Below are 22,322 nucleotides of genomic sequence, written 5' to 3' on the forward strand. Positions count from 1 at the left end.
CCCCACTCCTTTTTCTGACTACTTTTAATCTTAAAAGTAATGAATCATAATTATTGGGGAGTCTCATTTTTCATCTCTGTCAGTGGAGCATACTGCCTTCCAATTACCACGAGTTGTCCTGTGTTTCCTGGAATCATTTTTAGCATGGCCTCCATTTTAGATTTCACTCGGTATTAGACCCCGATTTATCTAACTACACTGACTACCTAACTTTAAATCTGGCTTCATTCCCCCCTCTAATTTGGGAACTCCTTACTGCTGTGAGGAAGGGGGACGAAGATGATCTTTCTGGCTTCTTCAGGCTGAAAAGGGACGGTGTGGGGCAAGCAGTTTGGAGTCCCCCTTAAAAAATATCGGGTCTATCGAGTGGTCCATGCTAAAAGTCCAATTGAGAAGTAATAGGCTGGAGGGCCATTCGAGTGATAGGTGGTCTATAAGAGAAACAAGAATTCATTAGTACCGGAACCAGATTGATGCAGCAAGAAATGCCACAGCACAGAAATATGCCAATAAGTATAATGGCCAAGACAAAGTTGGCTAGTTGATTCAACCAGATGTTTATGATTTTATTGTTTTCTATTAAATTACTTATTCTGATTGCTCTGATGGCTTTTCCTATATTTTATAGTCAGCTCAATTTAAAAGCACTAGTTTATGTGAAAAGTGGATACTAAGGGAAATAAATATCTGGAACAAATTAATATTACTCAATGTTTCTCATAATTATATACAGCTTCCTCCTATCATACTGGGATTGCAATACATAAAGCTTTCAATGACTTCTATTCCTCACTATATTTCACTAATCAGCACATGCAGAAATAATTTCTCAACAAATTTATATTAAATAAGTAACAATTTAGAGAAAATTAGATATAATTCACACCTGTGAAATTAAAACAATATATGTGGCAGTTTGCCAAAGAATACTTGGCATATTCAAATAATAAAATAAATAACTGTTGCTTTCCTTTATGTGATAGGGAACAGTTTATTGTCATGTTGTTTCAAAAAAACATTGACAGTTTCCTTATGAAAAAAATAGTTGTTATTGTTTAACATGGATTTTACTTGAATTTTTTCATTTTTATTTTTACCCATTTATCTTGAACACTGAGAAGGTATTTGCTGTGGTCAAACACAGTGAGATACTGATAAATCAATTGTATTTTCAAGTAATGTTGTAAAATGCATCTCTGAAACATTTGCAATTGTTTGTATTTTATATAATAACATCATGCACACTCAGCACGAGAAGAGGTTGCTCATTAATTTTGGTATCAATACTGTGTTAGGTACATTGAAAAGATGTTGAGAAAAATATATCTATAATGGTGAAATCTCCCAATTCTTTGTTTTCATTTTTCCTGTGGTGCTTCTGCTATTGATATTAGTGTGTTAACTTTAATTTGAATTTTTCATACAGTTTCTTAAAACATACGACACTTAGAATTGAGGAAATTACATATAGCATATTTATTTCATAAACTGATTTAAGATTCAATGAAAGACTTCAGCATTATTAATGTACATTTTATCAAAATTCCATTAAGTCACAATGTAAGAAACAGTATTAAAATTTTATATAACTAAAGGATTTTTAACAATGAGCTATAGGCACCCTAAGCAAGTATGTAGTTCCAATTATTCATTTACTGAACTTCATTCATTCATAATATAATAGTTGGTAAAACCCACACATCAGAGAGTCTGTTTTTGAAAAAAATTGTTTGGTGAATTACTAACAATGCAGCATGTAATTGTTATTTGTTCATCATACCCACATCTTACCCATATAATAAGATTGTTATAATACTCAATAAATTGTAGCTAAAAACAGGAAAAACCACATACCATATTGTATAGATTATATAAATGCTCTTTTTAACAGAAATTTACTATATGCTAATTAGAATTAAGTTCATCCTAATTATTTCAGATATTAAAAAAACCCTACAAGACCTCATTTGAAAAGGGCAAAATAGATTTCAGAAGTAACTACTGTTTCTCTAGTGAATAATGTGTATAGAAATCTGCTAAGGTGTTGGGGTATGAAAACATATTTGGGATGCATCAGAGAGTGCATATGAAAAAACACACTATTGATCATATTATACAAATGAAGTGAAATATCATACCAAAAGGTTAAAAAAATTAACTTTTGGGGAAAAAAAGCAAAAGAGTGCACTAGTATTTGAAATAAGGTAATAATTTTTTTTTCTATAAGTAGTTGTTTCTGGGTGTCATTTCAGTCTTTACTTTAATTATCCATGCATTCTGTTAAGTACCCCTATAGGTGTTTTTGGAAAATATTGGCATTCAGTCAGTAATGCCACCAATTTTCTGTTCTGCAATATTAAAGAACTATTTCAGATTTATTGCAATGAATAGTTTTGTTTAAAAGTAACAGTAGTTTTCCAATGTAGAAATTACTAAGGTAAATTTGGGTGTTCTCAAAAAGTTTATAACAACCATATTTGATGAACTTTTTCTCATAGTGTATAAGAAAAGTTGCTTCCATACCCCAAACCAGACATCATTGGAATACCCTTATGTAGTATCAGCATATACAAGTTTTGATGAGGACTTTTGCATATTTTCTCCTTTTACTTTCCACCTACAACATGGCTTATTTTTTATAAGCAAATTTCTATGCTTGTTCAACCTCTCACACATCTCAGAATTCACTAGGAGGGATCCCTGACAATCTAGAAACAAACATATCTGAGATAGTGTATTGATTAATATATGAAGAAGTTCAAGAAAATATTGATCTGGCCATGAGATGGTGCGGTAACTATATAGAAAGCTAAAAAATTGAAAGATAGATAATACTCCTGAGAATTACTATGAATTATGTAGTCTGTGGAAGCAGATATTTTAAGTAGGTAGAGAAGTGTACATCATCACAAGCAGAAAAATTAAATAGAAAAAAGTGCAATTTGCGTTATGCTAAAAAGACCCCTTCATTTATGTCCTTTTCTTTTAGCTCTCAGGTTACATATCTTTGGGCCAAGATATTCAACAAGAAGAAAGTGGATTTGTTTTATGCTAGATCAGTTAAGAACTGATATAATTAGAATGTAAAGATATTTCAATTGGGGGTTTAGTTGTTTCAAGTATGACAGCTTGCCCAGGAAAACAATGCAGGAGATTTTGTCCAACACTTGATCCAAACTGTATGGAAAAATTATTATCTTTTAAATTAAAAGTGGAACCCACAGGCAATCTACAGCAGGTATTGAAAGGTCATGATGAGACACCAAAAAGCAGTTTTTTCTCGTGGTTTTTCTTTTTTTTTTCATTAATTGCTGTGGAATTTGATTTGAATGTATGAAATATAAAAACTATATTTAAAAATAAACATAAAATATTCCTTTGTATTTTAAGGCTCAGAGCCTGAGGTCATAATACACAGTATAATTACCTCATATTTTTCTAATGCAATCCCAAGACAAAACAGTTGGGATATATTTTTCATTAAAAAAAAATTTTTTACTAAGTAAAACTATGTTGTTCAATGTATCATACTTTTCTCTGCAGTATATGTTTGGCCTTAAAATTAATAGAAGTGAATGCTTTGATGGGGCTGAAAAAAGGTTTACATTATCTTGTCCTGGTGAATATTGTGGCAGAATATATGGAGCATGAACCAGAAGATTTCTGAAATTGTGTATTGTTGTGGCTGGAAACACCTGAAAGGTACATCACTGTTATTAATAAAAAAGACTTACTAAAAACAGCAATGTTTTTTTAGCTGTACATAAGTGAACAAATTCTTTGTTATGCAAAAATGCCCTGTGCATCCAGAGATCACTGAAATACATTATACAGAGACTCTGGAAATCTCAGTTCTATTTTTTTACCTCTAACTAGTAAGTTTTTCTAGCTCAATAAATCTTTATTCCTTTTCTTGCTTTTAAAACCAGAGGAGAAATACTTTTCTTTTTTTTTTAACTTTCTGGATTGTTTCTCAATTTGACTGAAATAAAACATGCAGGAATCTTTTGGAATATATTATAAGGCATACAAAAGGAAGTGAATAATCTTTGCTAACATTGTGATTCTTTTTCTTTCAAATGCTGTTCTAGCTCAAAGTGGGTAACATCTTTCTTCAATTACCTCTGATTATATGATGATTTTCCCCCTAGAATTTTTAGAGGCCACACTTCATCCACTATTTGTCTCTTGCTTAAATCTTTACAAGTTTTTATTTGTATATTGTTGTGCTTTGATCCAATTTATTTTTCTTCTTATTTAGTGTAATTTGATGTATAATTAAATTGGTATAAATGTCTGTATTGGAGAGTGTACAATGTCCCCAGGCATTGTTCTTAGCCATATATTGTTTTAAACTCAGTTCTTCAAAAATTATATGTAATATTAATATTGTGAATGATATTCAATATGATTTTTGAATGGATTCCATGCATAAAAAGCCTTTGCCCTATTGTAGTTGGTAAGCCAACATTTTATGATAAGAAACTTAATCTTTACATAAAGCCTTCTCAGTTTACCTCTTACCACTTGGTTCACAGAAAATAAGACTATGAAACATAGCTCATTGATTATTTTTTCATAAGTATAAGACCTCACTCAACCTTGACTCCACATCCATTTCTCTGATTCCTGCCCTAAAATAACACTGCCTATAGAATAACAGTGATGTCAGAATTAACTAATGTATATGAAAACACTGATCATTTACCTCATTCACATAAAAATGAAATGTTTCCAATGAGGCTGAAGTCTAGAAGTGCATTATGCACACACAAGAAAGATAAAGCACTTCTCTCCTGCAAGAGCTACCTTTAAGGTTGTGGAAATTCAGTCTATTCAAATCATTATGAAATGTTAAAATGTTAAAAAGTTAAAATGTTAAAATTTGTAAATCAAGATGTGAAAATCTGGGGCTTATTTTCCAATATTTATCCATGTCCTTCCTATAACTTGTAATTTCACCATGAAAAAAAAAACATAAAATAAATTACAATGATTTGATTATGCAAATTATACTCCACATTAAGTTTGATTAAAATGTGTAAAAGTATTAAGAGATGCTAGAGTATTATTTACTCAATAGTAGGTTTTACTGTTGCATAAAATATTTAATCAAGTGGAATACTGTGATATCTGTCTTTTAATGACAAAATGCAATACATGAGTGTTAACATATACAGAAATATTCAGTTACAAAGACATATTGCATACATAAATAGGTAAAAAATGCACTGTAAACTGGGCAAGATGGTCCATGCTTGTAATACAAGCAAATTGGGAAGCTGAGTAGTTTCAGAAGTTTAAATTCAGCCTCAGCATCTTAGTGTGGATTCACACAACTTGGCAAGACCAGTATCAAAATTTGAAAAGGCAGAGAGAGGACATAAGAATGTGGCACTGTGTTTAAAAATCCCTAAATTTAAACTGCAATACAAAAAAAGATTAAAATATTACAATTCAGTGTTACCCATCAAAAAATAGGTTCCTTATAATTGTTTTCTCTGGTATTCAAAAGTGAAAATAGTAATATTTGATTTAGAAAAAAAAATATATGCTTTCAACAATGAGGTTTCTGCATTATACATGTATGATATTTATGACTGACATTTCTACCAAATAACTTGATAATGCTTAATAAATTTAATCAAAAATTACTTATATTCGATATTTAAATGAGTTGTGTCTTTATTGATCCTCATATACATCAAGGTGTAATGTATAGATAATGACTTCACTATACTCTCACATTTGTCAAGGTGTTGATTTTAAATGTTTCATTGTTATATAAGGCATACATTTTGGACAAAATCTGTTCAATGTTCACTACTGGTATGATTTTTCAGATGTTCAATGAATTTAAAATTTGAATAAGTTTGGAAATATTATTTAACTTTTTAGGGTTTCTGGGCACAATGTATTCTCCAAAAATCACTAGTGTTTAAGAAACATGTGGCTATGAAATGTTTTTTTTTTTCCATTTGTATTCTCTCTAACCAGTATGTATCCACAGGTGCTGAGTATTGTTGAATAAATTTTGAAGGCATTGTCACATTGTCAATTTTCACATTTCAAAACTTTCTCTCTTCTATGATTATTGTGGTGAGGATTAAATTTTAACCCCTTCTTAGAGGAATGGTTCAATGGTCTAATTTATAAAGCTTCTCTCCAACATATTTTCTCTGATATCTAGTAATGTATGATATATAATTTAAAATATTTCTACATTCTCTATATTTGTATGTTTCCTTTTCAGAATAAATAGCCTAGTGGTGAAAAAGAATTGATTTCTTATTAAAAGCTTTGATACATTGTTTTCATTCATAGGGGTTCTTTCCTATATAAATTCTGTTGTTAATGAGGTTTAGTTTTTCTTCAAAAGTATTATCACTTTATTTACATTTCATATTCACCAGGGTGTCTTCTGCTGTGGTGAATAGTTTTATTTTTTATTAAAAGTTTTGCCACTTTATTCACATTTTTAGGGCTATTCTCCAGCGTGAGTTCTTCTATGGTGAATAATGCCTGTTTTATTCTAAAGGCTTTGCCACATTTGTAGGGCTTCTCTCGAGTGTGAATTCTGTGTTACAAATAAGGTGTGATTTTCGATTGAAAGCTTTGCCACATTCTTTGCATTGGTAGGACTTCTCTCCAGTGTGACTTCTGCTGTGGCAAATAAGGTTTGATTTTTGACTGAAAGCTTTGCCACATTCTTTACATTTGTAGGGTTTCTATCCAGTATGAGTTCTGCTGTGGAGAATAACGTGTGATTTTCGACTAAAAGCTTTGCCACATTCTTTACATTTGTAGGGTTTCTCTCCAGTGTGAGTTCTCCTGTGGCTAATAAGGTTTGATTTTTGACTGAAAGCTTTGCCACATTCTTTACATTTGTAGGGTTTCTCTCCAGTGTGACTTCTGCTGTGGCAAATAAGGTTTGATTTTTGACTGAAAGCTTTGCCACATTCTTTACATTTGTAGGGCTTCTCTCCAGTGTGAGTTCTGTTGTGGCTAATAAGGAGTAATTTTCGACTGAAAGCTTTGCCACATTCTTTACATTTGTAGGGCTTCTCTGCAGTGTGAATTCTGCTGTGGTGAATAAGGAGTAATTTTAGACTGAAAGATTTGCCACATTCTTCACATTTGTAGGGCTTCTCTCCAGTGTGAGTTCTTCTGTGGTAAGTAAGTCCTACTTTTCGACTGAAAGCTTTGCCACAATCTTTACATTTGTAGGGCTTCTCTCCACTGTGAGTTCTGCTGTGGTGAATAAGGTCTGTTTTTTGACTAAAAGCTTTGCCACATTCTTTACATTTGTAGGGTTTCTCTCCAGTATGAGTTCTCCTGTGGCAAATAAGGTGTGATTTTCGACTGAAAGCTTTGCCACATTCTTTACATTTGTAGGGCTTCTCTCCAGTGTGAGTTCCTCTGTGGCAAATAAGGTGTGATTTTCGACTGAAAGCTTTGTCACATTCTTCACATTTGTAGGGCTTCTCTCCACTGTGAGTTCTGCTGTGGTAAGTAAGTCCTACTTTTCGACTGAAAGCTTTGCCACAATCTTTACATTTGTAGGGCTTCTCTCCACTGTGAGTTCTGCTGTGGCGAATAAGGTCTGTTTGTTGACTAAAAGCTTTGCCACATTCTTTACATTTGTAGGGTTTCTCTCCAGTGTGTGTTCTCCTGTGGCAAATAAGGTGTGATTTTCGACTGAAAGCTTTGCCACATTCTTTACATTTGTAGGGCTTCTCTCCAGTGTGAGTTCCCCTGTGGCAAATAAGGTGTGATTTTCGACTGAAAGCTTTGTCACATTCTTCACATTTGTAGGGCTTCTCTCCACTGTGAGTTCTGCTGTGGTAAGTAAGTCCTACTTTTCGACTGAAAGCTTTGCCACAATCTTTACATTTGTAGGGCTTCTCTCCACTGTGAGTTCTGCTGTGGTGAATAAGGTCTGTTTTTTGACTAAAAGCTTTGCCACATTCTCTACATTTGTAGAGCTTTTCTCCAGTGTGAATTCTTCTTTGGTAAATAATGTTTAATTTTTGACTAAGTAGTTCACCATATTCTTCACATTTGTAGGGCTTCTCTTCAGTGTGAATTCTGCTTTGCTTAATAAAGACTGAGATTTCTTTAAAAACATTCTTCCCATTTGTAAGGCATCTCTCCAGTGTGGTTTCTTCTGTGGCAAATAAGACCTTTTTTTTACTAAAATCTTTGCCACATTTTTTATATTTGTAGGACTTTTCTCCAGTATAAATTCTCTGGTGGTGAACAAGACCTGATTTTTTATATGATTTCTGGTGTTCACTCTCACTTGTAGTTTTCCTTATTTTCTTTTGTTGTAAATAGTCAAGATCACAACTTCTGTATTTCCCACTTATCACTTTGTGAAATATATGTTTTATGCCCTTTTCTGGTGAATATTCTTGGGTGTCCTGAGGAGTCATGGCTGAAATAAACAAAAATAAAAAAATAAACAATACCTACTAGACAGGGATAAATATATTTTGCATACATAACATGAAATTGAGGTAGAATAAATACATCAGGAGTGTAGAAGATTAGTATGTCCAAGTCATCATAAATCAAAAAAATATATCAGTTCAATAAAAAAGCACAAACAAAATAACCTTCAGAATATTACTCAAATTTTTGTAGAGATCACAGCATCCAAGAGGAGTATATCATTAAGAAGAGAAATATAATAAAGAGAAGGTAAGTATGTTACTTTTATCATCTACAGCCTTTTGTTCTCTATAAGATAGCATTGTGTATTTAGGAAATATCTACCAGCTACATTCACTCTCAGTAGAACAAGAGAAATGTAAAACATACAAACATTTGTTGCTTTCTCAAAGAAAGTATCTAAAAACTGGCTTTGGTCTACCATGACATACAGACATGAAAATAACTAGTGTATTTTGAGTGATAATACCACAAATATTCAACAAGGGTAAAGAGGCTATGGACTCTTAAACAGAAAAATGAACAAAAAAATTTACTAAGAAATATACACATATATGTCTATAAAATTTTCCATTAAAACATTTTAAGGGGCTGGGGATGTGGCTCAAGCGGTAGCGCGCTCGTCTGGCGTGCGTGCGGCCCGGGTTCGATCCTCAGCACCACATACCAACAAGGATGTTGTGTCCGCCGAGAAATAAAAAATAAATATTAAAAAAAAAACAAAACATTTTAAAAGACTATAAAAACCTTGCATAGCCTATGGCCATAATACTTGGATGAAGTCAACCCATAACAATCAAGTATAATAAATTGATTTTTATATTTTTAAATTCGTGAGATATGATGATTTCTTTCATTGACAAATACACCTTTGTTTATTTCCTAAATATATCATGGTACTTTATACTATATATATATATACAAGGTAAAATTACTAAATATAATGAATTAACACAAAAAAGAATGAATTAACACAATTATTATTTTAGATAATTATCAGTTTTGTTCTTACAAGGTATTATATTTCTTCTATTAGTATTTATGAAGAATATAATATACTCACCATGTGGTAAAACAAAACTCTTGACTCTCTTATGCTCAATAAAATAAAAATATGTAACTTTGAGTATAATATCAACCCTACACAAAACACAGTACCTGGTGAGCAAAATTTTACCCACTAAATTTCTGTCTTCCACATGTGAATCAAATGTACCTGCAACTTAATCTCTGCATGCCACATTTCTCTTAATGCAAAGTCCTGCATATATTTCTTATAACACTTTAAGAGACAAAATATTTTATAATTCAATAATAATAGTATATAAGTACAATATTTGTACACATTTGGTCATTGATAGGCACCTACATTGAGCCCATAACTTTAATACTGAGAACAAAGTCTGCACTAAACACAAAAGCTGAGTTTTCTGATTTAATTATTCATGGATACATATTTAGCACTGGCATTTCTCCATCTTTAGGTCATCTAACTTTTAATTTTTCATGTGTGGTGCTTCAGATTAACCCCCTAAATTCTATATCACTGAAATACAACACAAGTCTTTTTAAAATTTTTTGACTCATGCTGTTTCTAAATTTCTATTACTTCCCTCAACATGAAGTACTTTTGCATGGCCTCCCAATTTGCAAATATTACAAGGATGTAGCACTGCTGTTGCCTATTTTTATTTATTTAAATGTTTTTTTATACTTTTTAACAAAAATGAACTATATAATCTACTGTTAGCTCCTTTAATGAACAAAAAAAATAATACAGCAAATATAAACAAAGAGAAGCATGGCTTAATCCAAGTGACAAGAAAAAAAATTAAAAACTGAAAATTAGGATACTGGCAGTTATGAATTACTCAAAGAATACTAAATAACGATTTAAAGAAAGTTGAGAGAGTGAAATTAAGAAAAAAATATAAATATAAATAAGCATAAATCATGTATGTGAATAATTCTTTTAAAAAAATGAGAGGGGCATTCCTAGTGTGCAAACCTGAAATTCTACCAATATGGGAGAGGCTTATCAAGCAGGACCAAGTTTAAGACAAGTCTAAGCAACTTGTGAAATACTGTAAAAATTAAAAACCTTTAGAATATACAAAGAGAAGTGCGATACACACACACACACACTACACTTGAGGGGATATAAAACATATATATATATATATATATATGTAAAAAATCCACTCATGTCACAATAAAAAGCAATGATCTAGAAATTAAATCATTAATCAAAATAGAAAAATAAGAAATATAGAAAATAGCTTACAAAGCAGAAGTATAATGAGTTATTCACTTCAAAATATTTATGATTATAATGCATTATTAAAAAACACAATAAAAAAGAAAAAAATACTAACAAAATTGAATCTAAAAAAAGAAACTTCCTAGTCAGTACCAGCATTGAGCATGAAAAGAAACCAAGCATGATCTGCTCCTAGAGGGCCTATTTGTTTAAAGATGGATAATACCTCTGCATTTACATCTCATTCTTTTGCACAATGTTTAATGAATGAGATTTAGTTTTAAATTATGAAATTTCTCATAATCATTTTGGACAAGCTTTTGTTGAGTGAGTAAATTATATCCTGATCCTTGCCTTTTAAAACAGAAACAAACCAAGATCTAGCCTCTCTCATATTAATATACATTAAATACTGTTTTATTTACACTTAATGTGCTCAATATAGAACATAAAATTAATATTCAAAATTGGTCATCTGCATTGAATAGGCATTTTATTCTCAAACAGCCATTATCTATCTATTTGTCTATCTATCTATCTATATCTATCTATCTATATCTATCTATCTATATCTATCTATCTATGAAAATATATATAAGATTCCACCTTATTATCATGGCAAGGTACTATGCCTTTGATCACATGGGGAAAAGCATGGACTGTTAAACTTATGCCAAAATGTTCTTTTTGATGCATGAAATATAGCAATTATAAATGTATATCAGGGACTTGACAAGCTGATTTGTAAGATTCATTTAACCCTGGAAGAGAAGAGTCCCTCCAAACAAGAGAATAATCATTCTCCTTAAAAGAGGAGAAAGATTAATAGAGGAACCCAAGATACTATAATTCCAGATTCTTGGGGGGATATAAAACCATTAATAACCTCAGCTCAAAAGGAGTTGGCTCAAATAGGTTAGAATGCACTATGGATAACTTAGTTACTGCTTTGGTTGCTAAACTCACACAAAACTCTGTTAATGCTTAGCTCTGTTTTTGTACACCACTTGTGGGAAACTCAGTACTGTCAGATCCTGGACTTCTACAACCCATTACAATATCTTGACTCACTTGGATGAAATCGTTATATACCTGAAAAAATGTCTCATGGTATTCATTGTTGTGTTAGCAGAATAACTGTGTCCTAACCATCCACATAGTATTTAATAGGTCACAATCCTGCATAATATATTCATGAAAGGTCTATTCCTCTTGATAAAAACTGTGATAATTCAGTGAACCTTCTCTCTAAGGCAGAATTTGATGCTCTGACATTTTCCTTAGTGGGTTTCCCTGATTAGCTCTATGGGCTTACAAAACTACAATGAAACTTACCTATGCTATCATAAAAAGTATTAGTCATGCCTCCATGGCTGTTAAATATGCTTAATGAAGAACAAAAACAACATTGTCAAGCCATACTTAAAATTCATGATTGCAATTGATTGTGTGGTATTGTTATATCATAATGGATATCAGAAGTTTAATAACATGTGCCTTCAATTTAAGTGATAATAGTAATTTTATTTCAAAAGACTTAGATTACCTTAAAGATATCATTAATAAGGTACAACAAGATGATTGATGATTGACTTGTTGGATTGGCTAACTTCATGTTTACTCAATTTCATCTGCGTCAAAAAATATTCATAGTTGGATGTTTACTGATGTTGGCACTTGCTGTTGTCTATGGCTGCCCTATTTTTTGCCCCCACCAGCATTAAGGAGATAAGTAATATTATTTATTCAAAAGGCCTTAAAAAAAGAGGGGGGGGGCTTTAAGTATTCTGACCTTGGAAATAAAAAGTGTGCGGGTGATGGAAACTGGCACCCTGAGTCCCACAATAGTAAGTCCCAGCAGTTTCTCTCTGAAGCTATTAAGACAACTTTACAGGTGCACTATCTAGTTTCTGTGGTAATGTCCTTTGGGAGAAGAGACTCTTTGTTTGTATTAACTGTACGTTATCTTGGTTAGCTAACACTTGGGGTTAAAATAATACTAGGTTAGAATGTAGTCATTCCAACAGAAGCTATGTAATTTTGGGGCATACTATGTACAGCCATGAAGAGGAGTGGCCAGTTTTTTTTTTTTTCCTTTTCACTGAGATTGATTCTCTGTCTTCTTTTTGCTTCTTTAAAGGTTTCCTCACAAGAAGAATTGTAACACATCATGCTGGCCCTCACAATAAAACGTAAGTATTGATAGTTAATCTGAATAAACCGGGACATCACTAAAGAAGAAAATGGAGGATCACAAAGAATTTGAAAATGTGATAAATGTAGGGCAGTATGTGTTCAATGATTAAAATCAAAAGAAATAAACCTAAGCTTCTAAAATGTTTTTTTTTCCCTGCTAAATAACTACTCTACCAACATTTTTTAGATTGGTTTTCTCTATTTGAATGTCTCGCTGTGTCCCCTGCTCTGTGTAGGCTACAAGAGTTTACATCACTAAAGTATGCTAGGAACTACTTATCTAAAGTGGAGAATGTATAACATACCAAGAAAGAGAGAGATTAAAGAGTAACAATATATATTAAAGAGTAAATTATCTGTACTAAAAATGCCCTTTATCTTTGAAACACAAAACTGAAACTCATTCTTATTGAGAAGTTCCCAGAAGATACAACAGAAGTACATTAAATAATAACTATTAATTAAAAATTTTAAATGGAAATTAAACTTACCAAGGAAGGCAAAGTTTCTATAGTTCTCTAACATCACATCTTTATATAAGTTTTTCTGAGCAGGCTGAAGGCATTCCCACTCCTCTTCAGTAAAATCAATGGCTATATCCCTGAATGATAACAGTAACTGTAAAAAGAATAGATAAATAAATAACACATTAACCACATGAACATTTGCACAGTCTGTAAGGTAAATGAAGTTAAAATGAAAGTTAGTAGACTATCATGTAGGTGGTGTTCTGGAACAAAATGATACTATTATCTACTTCTGCAGACAAAGTGATTTAAGTTCCAAAAAGTATATATATTCCACATTTGTGAAACACAACATAAAACTCAGACATTACCACAAAAATATATAATTTTTGATATTTTATATCATGATCTAAATTATGTATATTGTTCAGATGAGAAAATTATTGTAATTAAAAAAGGGAATCCTCAAATTTTAATTGTACAACCACTAATCAGAGATTTACTAAAGTGTAGAATCTTATTTTTTATTTCTCTGATAGAGCTGGCTTTTCTGAATATGTAGTAATATCTCTAGTAATCCCAATACCAATGGTATAAGAGAAATTTTGAAATATAACAAGGTAGACAGACCACATAATGGAAATATTTAATAGTGAATTTAAGTTCAAACATTCTATGGTATTTATGGATGTTATTAATATAAAAAATAACAAAAACAATCCTGTTTGCATTTTCCGTTTTATAATTTTAACAATTTTTAACATACCAAATAATATATGCTTATATATATATAAAATTTGATTGATGCATATATTGTATGATGTTTATACTAGAATATACATATAGCTTTTCAAAATATATAATTTGTTTCTTTTTTTTTTTTTTTGGTTCTTTCTAGTTCTACCTGAGAGTAGAATCAATTTTTATGGTATTATGTAAGCATGGGATATATTTTATCCTAATTAGAATCTTGTTCTTGTTGGTGACTCTGATGGTAGGATTTATATATATCTTTAATATTTCTATCTCCTTCCGTTTTATTTATTTATTTATTTATTTTTACCACTGTGCAATCTACTGTTCTTGTTTTCTTACCCTTCCCCACTTTATGAACTTTAGATTTTACATATCAGCAAAAAAATTTAAACATTTAGTTTTAAAGAAATGGTTTGTTTTACTAAGCATAACATCTCCAGATCCATTCATTTACTGGCCAATGTCATAAAGTTATTCTTCTTTATGGCTGATTAATAGTTTATTGTGTACATAAGCAACAATTTTTTATCTTGTCATCATTGAATGGACCCATTCCTCATTGAATGTTTGCTTTTGTAGCTTAGCTATTGTGAATTATGCTGCTATGAACATTAATGTGGCTGAGTCAATGTAGCATTCTGATTTTATGTCCTTCGGGTTTATACAGTACAGTAAAAAACCTGGGTTAAATTGTCTTTCCATTTCTTTAAACAATATCCATACAGGTTATTATGTTTCACTTAGACCTCTATACAGCTGCAAAAATTAAAATTCAACTAAACCTGAGGTTGAAAATAAAACATACAGAAAATAATTAGTAAGCCATAAAATGACTAAGAATTTATTATCAAATCTTTGATCACAATGAAAAGTAAATTTTATAAACTAAAAGTAAAGAAAATCTTAAGCAAAAGAACAAAATCAGAAGCTATTAAAGATGAACATAACACAGAGACAGTTACCAATATCCATGTTGGTGCTTTTAAAAAGCAAATGAGCAAGGTCTAGTGATGGAAAACTATAGTTCCAGTGACTGAGGAGGATGAGGAAAAAGGATCATAAATTCAAAGACAATATTATATATAATATTGTCTTATATATATTGTATTGAGCAACTTAGTGAGGCACTTAGCAACTCAGCAAGACTGATAAAATAAAATAAAGAAAGGACTGAGGATGTGGCTTCATGGATAAGCACCCCTGGGTTCAATTTACAGTTCAAATTTTAAAAAAGCAGATACAATTAAAGAAGCAGTAGCAAATTTGAAAATTCAACAAATAATAATTATTTTAATTATATAGTATATAATTTCAAATATATGCATATATAATGATTTCTCATTTGATGGAAATACACTCTGATGGAAATTTTATCCTAAGAATATTCTGCAATTTTTCATTTCTCTGAGTATAATGACAAGAATCTAGATATCTGGCTAAGATATTTGTTATTTCCACTGTTGTACATAAAGTCTACTGCTGATGAAAATATCATGATGCCACATGATTGATGCTATGAACTTAAATCAATCAGGGTAAACCTCATAATAAAATAAATGGTAGAACTACAGAAAACAACAACAAAAACAAAACTCTTAATAAGCCTCTTGTTATTTAGGCAGTGATACATAATGAAGATTGGAGTGCAGGGAAGAGGAAAAATGGAATTCATTCCAAAGAAAGATGCTAGGATATTGGGAAAACAGTGTGATAATAAAATGCTATTTTATCCCTTTATTCAAAAAACATAACAACATATAGACACATTAAATGCTGAATATAAGTTATTAATAAATAATACTGAAATATATAAAAAGTACAAAACTTGGGCTGGGGAAGTGGCTCAAGCAGTAGCGCGCTCGCCTGGCATGCATGCGGCCCGGGTTCGATCCTCAGCACCACATACCAACAAAGATGTTGTGTCCGCCGAGAACTAGAAAATAAATATTAAAAAAAAAAAAAAATTCTCTCTCTCTCTCTCTCTCCTCTCACTCTCTCTTAAAAAAAAAAGATGTTGTGTCCACTGAAAACTAAAAAATAAATATTAAAAAATTCTTAAAAAAAAAAAAGTACAAAACTTAAAAATTTATATACAAAAGATAGGGTACATACTACATTTACAATAACTTCAAAAAAAATAAGATACTTGGGAATCAACTTAATGAAACAGGTGAAAGATCTATATATACAAGAAAAACTACAGAACCCTAAAGAAAAAAAAAATCAGAAAAGACCTTAGAAGATGGAATGATCTACCTTGCTCATGAATAGGCAGAATTAATATTATCAAAATGACCATGCTATCAAAAGCACTATACAGATTTACTGCAATTCTAATCAAAATCCCAATGGCATTCCCCATAGAATTAGAAAAGCAACCATGAAATTTATCTGGAAAAATTAGAGATCCTGAATAGCTAAAGCAATCCTTAGCAGGAAGAGTGAATCAGGTGGCATCACTATACCAGACCTTAAACTATACTACAGAGCAATGGTAACAAAAACAGCATGGCATTGGCAACAAAACAGACTGATATACAAATTGTACAGAATAGAAGACACAGAGACTAACGCACAAAATTACAATTATTATATATTAGACAAAGGTGCCAAAAACATGCACTGGAGAAAATATAGTCTCTTCAACAAACCCTACCTCTCACTATGCACAAAACTCAACTCAAAGTGTATCAAGAACCTAGGAATTAAACTAGAAACTCTGCACCTAATAGAATAAAATGCAGGCTCTAATCTTCATTATGTAGGATTAGGCCCCAATTTCCTTTACAAGACACCTATAGCACAAGAATTAAAACAAATAATCAATAAATGGGATGAAATCAAACTAAATGTTTATTCTCAGCAAAAGAAACAATCTGTGAGGTGAAGAGAGAGCCTACATACTAGAAGGAATTTTTTACCACTCACACTTCAGATAGAGTACTAATCTCTAGGGTACATAAAGAACTCAAAAATCTAAGCAAATAATAATAATAATAAAAATAATAATAATAATAACAACAACAACAACTCAGTCAACAAATGGGCCAAGGATCTGAACAGACAATACTTAGAAGAGAATATACAATCAATCAACATTTTTTCTATATATCTGATAGGTTATGCTGCTCCCTTTTCAGGACCAAGCATAGTTCTTGTTCAGTTTCTAAGGAAGGAAGACATGAACCAGAAGTATTCTCAACTCTCCTTTATAAATTATCAAATACAATTTTCTATGTCATGTTCTAAACATAGGTGGACATGGGAAATAGAGACTTGGAGCAGAGAACATTTTTTATTAGAAACACAGTGTAAAAGAAAGACAAAAAAAAAACATAATTATTTGCACCACTTTGAAGCACAAAAGAAATGGACCCTGGAATTCAGAAAAGAAAGATTCATACTTTTATACTCGGGAATGTGGATGACATGGATGCCTAAAGTGAAAAGGTTATTACAAGCTTTTGAAATACATTTTATGTGAGTGGCAGATAATCGTTAACCAAATAGTATCTGCACAGTGTCTTCCAGGGGCTTTATCAGCTGTGCACTACAGAACATACAGGTATTCATAGCCTCCATGAAGAGCATTATTTATCTGTGTCCTCTAAAATTATTCCCATAGTACAGATAAAAAAAATGGGTATTTGTATACTGAATGGCAATTCAGCAGCCCACATCAAACTACCCAGACAGAACTGTATGAAGTTTCTTCAAAGACCATCAATGTATTGTTAGCTCCTGACACAGGGATGTCAGTCTGGGGAAATATTATTTTCTTTCCATTTTGAAGAGAGTGCATTGAGAATACATTTCAGGGGCAACACAAGTACTTTTTTTTTCATGTTAAGAAACTATTCAGAAACAGAGCTCCCAAGACAGATTTCTTAGAAGGGTAAATGCCTGGAGATTACAAAATGAAAAAAAAAAAAAAATCAGTGGCCCTGAGAGACTCAGTAAGGAAATAAATATAAAAGGCTTATTAGAAACTGAAAAGCAAAAAAGTAACTATTTCTAAAAATAAATATGCTCATTAGTTGCTATCTCCTCAGCATGTCATTAAGTAAACAACAAATTATGTATGAATATTTCTAGGATTGAACAAATTTTATTCCATATGATTTTATATTAAACACCAAAATCCAGATAATAGAATTCATGATTCACTGCCAAAAATATTTAAGAAAAAAATTCCTTAAGGAGTGGATGTTTAGTAAATATGTCATTTAACAATTTAATTACCATATGATTTTGAGGAAATTTACTCATTTTCCTGCAGCCATAGTGTTGAGATATTTCTTATTTATTTTTCCTGTAGTAACTTCCAAAGATAAAACCTAGAATCCACTTTAAATAACCTACACTTACAATCACACAAGAAACCTATAATAAATGATGAGGATAAAAAAGGCAATTTTAAAAAATAATTTAAACCTTTTTCTTTTTGTTGAAATCAAACTCAAGCTGCATTTTTGGATCCATTTTCTCTTTTAAGCCAGAAATCATAAAAAAAATATAAAGGCCAAAAATTTGAACTGCAAATTTATACATGAGTTATGTCTATTAGATTTAAAAATTCAAAATTTTTAGAAATTAACAATTGCAAAATAAAAACCCATTTTGGGAAAAAATAATAATATTGATGAAAATATAGAAAAAATGAATAATTATTAACTAAAAAGGAGTTTAAATTAGTATCTATTTGTGGAAAATATTTTGCTATTGAATATACATGATACTCCCCATCATAGAGACTTAGTGAAATTAGAGCATATGTGACAATGATAACATATAAGTACGCAATGGTACTCATCCAAACACTTTAATTCCAAAGGCATGGCTCAATACAACACACATCTTGGAAGAGAAAAATAATAATCTGTATGAAAAATGGTCACTAGGCCGGTCACATTTCATAACATATTCAGTTTAAAAAAGAGCATAAAACACTATGTATAAATTTTACATAGGTGCCTTATGAAAGTGGTATTTTACATGTGTAAATTTTTAGAAATAAAATATGTAGAACTTATAAGAAAATAAAAATTATGAGAAGCACATAAAAGACTGAATTATACATCCCATGTATAGATGATAAAACTCATCATTATAAAGGTGATAATTTTCCCCCAAATTAATACCCAAAACATCTCACCAAAATTGCTATGTACAAATATAAATATATCACAGTGAAGTCTACTTTTATGTGTATTCTATAATGCAATAATTTTAAAAAGCTATAAATAAATATACAATAAAAGGAAGTAGGAGAATAGGGAAAGGGGAACTACTGGATACTGATGGGTAGCAAATTATATTCCATGTTTTATGATTATGTCAAAATAATCCTGAGTATTAAATACAAGAATAATGCAATAATAAAAAAAATCAAAAACATTTACTTTAAATGAAATAAGTAACCAAATCATAAATTTTTAAAATTAATCTACAAAATTATATGTAGGGGCTGGGAATGTGGCTCAAGCGGTAGCGCGCTCGCCTGGCATGCGTGCAGCCCGGGTTCGATCCTCAGCACCACATACAAACAAGGATGTTGTGTCCGCCAAAAACTAAAAAATAAATATTAAAAATTCTCTCTCTCTCTCTGTCTCTCTCTAAGAAAAAAAAAACACAAAATTATATGTAACTTTAGCCAAAAACCTTTTCAATTATAAGAGCAAAAAAAAAAAAAAGAACTTATCATGGCCTACTATTCATATATATTGAGAAATCATAATATTACAATAATCATGAAAGTATCACAATACAAATAAAATCCCCATATGAATACATTTGTATGCAAAACCTGTATGCTTTATTGTGATAGTAAAGTCTAGATATATCAACCATAGCAAAAATAATCTCAGCAATTTAGCTATGACCTTTCTCAAAATAAATTTAAACCTACTATTAGGGCTATTTACCGGTGACAAGTCCTTGCCTCCGCAATGCTGAAGTATAATATAAGAGAAGCATGCCAAGGTAAGTTTAGAGTGGAATGTTGAAGCTTTATTAAAGGACAGTAGAAAAGACTTCTCGTCAGAGGAAGAAGGGGACCCAAGAGGAGGAATCCATGAAAGGGCGAGATCTTCTCTTTTTTATAACTAAGTTCTTCCTTCAGCTTTCCTGCATTCCTGTTGAATTTCTGTCCTTTGATCTGTTATCTTGCAGTGATGGAATGTACATGGGAAGGCCCAAAGGCTGGGGGACAGGTGGGCTGAAGCAGTAATCTGGGCAGGAAGGGCTTTTGAATTAGCATCTCCCTGTTTGCTGGGAGCTGCTTCATTAACATTTACTTGGGATGGGCTCTGGGCCTTGGGGACATTTTCAATTCCCCTTTTCCTGGACTCCATTCTCAATATAATGTTCATTCTTCATTTTACTTGATATTAGACCTGATTTACCTAATGACACTAACTACCTAAATAATAATAATAATAATAATAATAATAATAATAATAATAAAATAAAAATAAAAGAAAGTCAAAATAAAAATTAGCTGGCTCAAGAGGAAATTAGGTGCCCCAAAACAACAGCTCCTTTCCTTCAAGAAAATGGCCTGTGGAGATTTGATTTTGATAATTATTCCACCTGTCAATCTCCAGCATCTGGTAAGACAGTGGGCTGCAGAAACACACCTGACACATAGTATTTTAGGCAGACTGAAGATGCCCTTTAAGCATAAGGAAGACAGCAAAGAGTCTCTTCCACTGACATGTTCCCCACCTGGTTGGTCAGTAGGACTGAGGACATAGTGGCCCAGTGGAGGACTTAAGCCTGCAGAAACTGCCCAGAGTCACAATCTGCTAGCTCCTGTTTTCACCACAGCCAGTCTTAGTGGTTCCAATAAATAGTCTTTCTCCCCCAGCCTACCTCACTAGGCCAATACACACTCACCATTTCCTGGTTCTCTGCAGTTGGGCCTCCTTGGGATCCTCAGTTTCTGCACAGGAGAGCAACCTGTGACTCTGAAGTATGAGATTCAAGTCCAGACAAATGTCAAAAAAAAAAAAAAAGAGGACTTAGGAGATAAGAAGTAACAGTGAAAGCCCACCCTCCTCTCCCTGACAACACACAGAATTGGACAGTTCCCACAAAATGCTCTTGATTGGAAGGGGCTCCAGATCATGTATATTGCATCTGAGACCAGAGAGCCCTTTGTGAGTCATCACTACAGTTTCGGGGAGGGTTGTTATCAGGGAAAACAACCCTGATTTTTACAAGCACAATACAAAGGCAGGTACAAGGTTAGTGGTTTAAAATTGTTCATCTCTTAGGGAGTAAGTTTAGATCACAACATCAGAATTTATGAGGCACTACTAAGGTTTCAGAGAGGGTTGTCATTTGGTCAGGGAAAGCCAGAATTTATGAGTCATCACTAAAGTTTCAGGGAGGGTTGTTATCTCATCAGGGAAAACCAGACATGGGTGAATTCAAGGCACTAGCAGACATTTCAAGCAACTTTAGAAATCACAGTAATTTATAATGAAGCAGAAATTAACTTTTCATGCTTGTGTGATGAGATGGCTCCCAATCTTAAGAAGAATTTAGGCTGGATTTTTCACTTGCCAAAGCCATAGCTTTTAAAGTATATATTTCATACTTTAACAAGTATGAACATTAAATTATTAATATGAATTACTACAAATTTTTTCTTAAAAAACAATTAAAATAGAAACTAAGATTTGTTATTAAGTGGGTAAAAATTTTGATTAATATATTGATGATATAAATATGGAAAATTGTGACAATGATAAAAAGACATTTAATATAATGGCTTCAATATTATAAGTCCCTATGATTAATGTTCAGTGGGTCAGTTCTTCAATTTTTTTTATTCTTTAGGTCATTTTGAATTACAGTCTTGTAAATGTTTGTTAAGTATACAAATTTCAGATTTTGTACCTGTAAAGTAGAAAAATGGCACATTTGAGCCCCTGTGAGGATTTTAAAACTTATAAGCCACGGGGGGCATCTTAGCACATTTTTTTTTTCATATTTGCACACAGTACAATTCTAGAGAGGAATGAGTTGGAGATATAGTCTACTCTCCTGAGCAAAAGAGAAAATAGCCTTAGGCTATTTCTAAAGCTTTTAACTTTTCTAACTTTTAAGAATTTTTGGTAATTTGAAAAAAATATTTTTAAAATGAATTGTTTGAAATTAATTATTTATCTTTCCTGCATTCT

The 22,322-nt window shown here is 31.7% G+C and overlaps 1 protein-coding gene across 1 annotated transcript in view; it reads right to left on the reverse strand.

Moving 5' to 3' along the window:
• Positions 1–1,352: 1,352 nt before the first annotated feature.
• Positions 1,353–22,322, reverse strand: part of LOC144253331 (uncharacterized) — a 43,945-nt gene continuing 22,975 nt past the window's right edge. Inside the window, exons 2-4 of the mRNA XM_077795449.1 lie at positions 21,031–21,101; positions 13,402–13,528; positions 1,353–8,437 (exon numbers count right to left, since the gene is read on the reverse strand). Coding sequence (XP_077651575.1) covers positions 6,729–8,437; positions 13,402–13,528; positions 21,031–21,033 — 1,839 coding nt within the window. The 5' untranslated portion in view covers positions 21,034–21,101 and the 3' untranslated portion in view covers positions 1,353–6,728. The remainder of the gene's footprint in view (positions 8,438–13,401; positions 13,529–21,030; positions 21,102–22,322) is intronic.

This window comes from Urocitellus parryii, chromosome 2 (genome assembly GCF_045843805.1).
Source record: "Urocitellus parryii isolate mUroPar1 chromosome 2, mUroPar1.hap1, whole genome shotgun sequence".
NCBI classification, from domain to species: domain Eukaryota; kingdom Metazoa; phylum Chordata; class Mammalia; order Rodentia; family Sciuridae; genus Urocitellus; species Urocitellus parryii.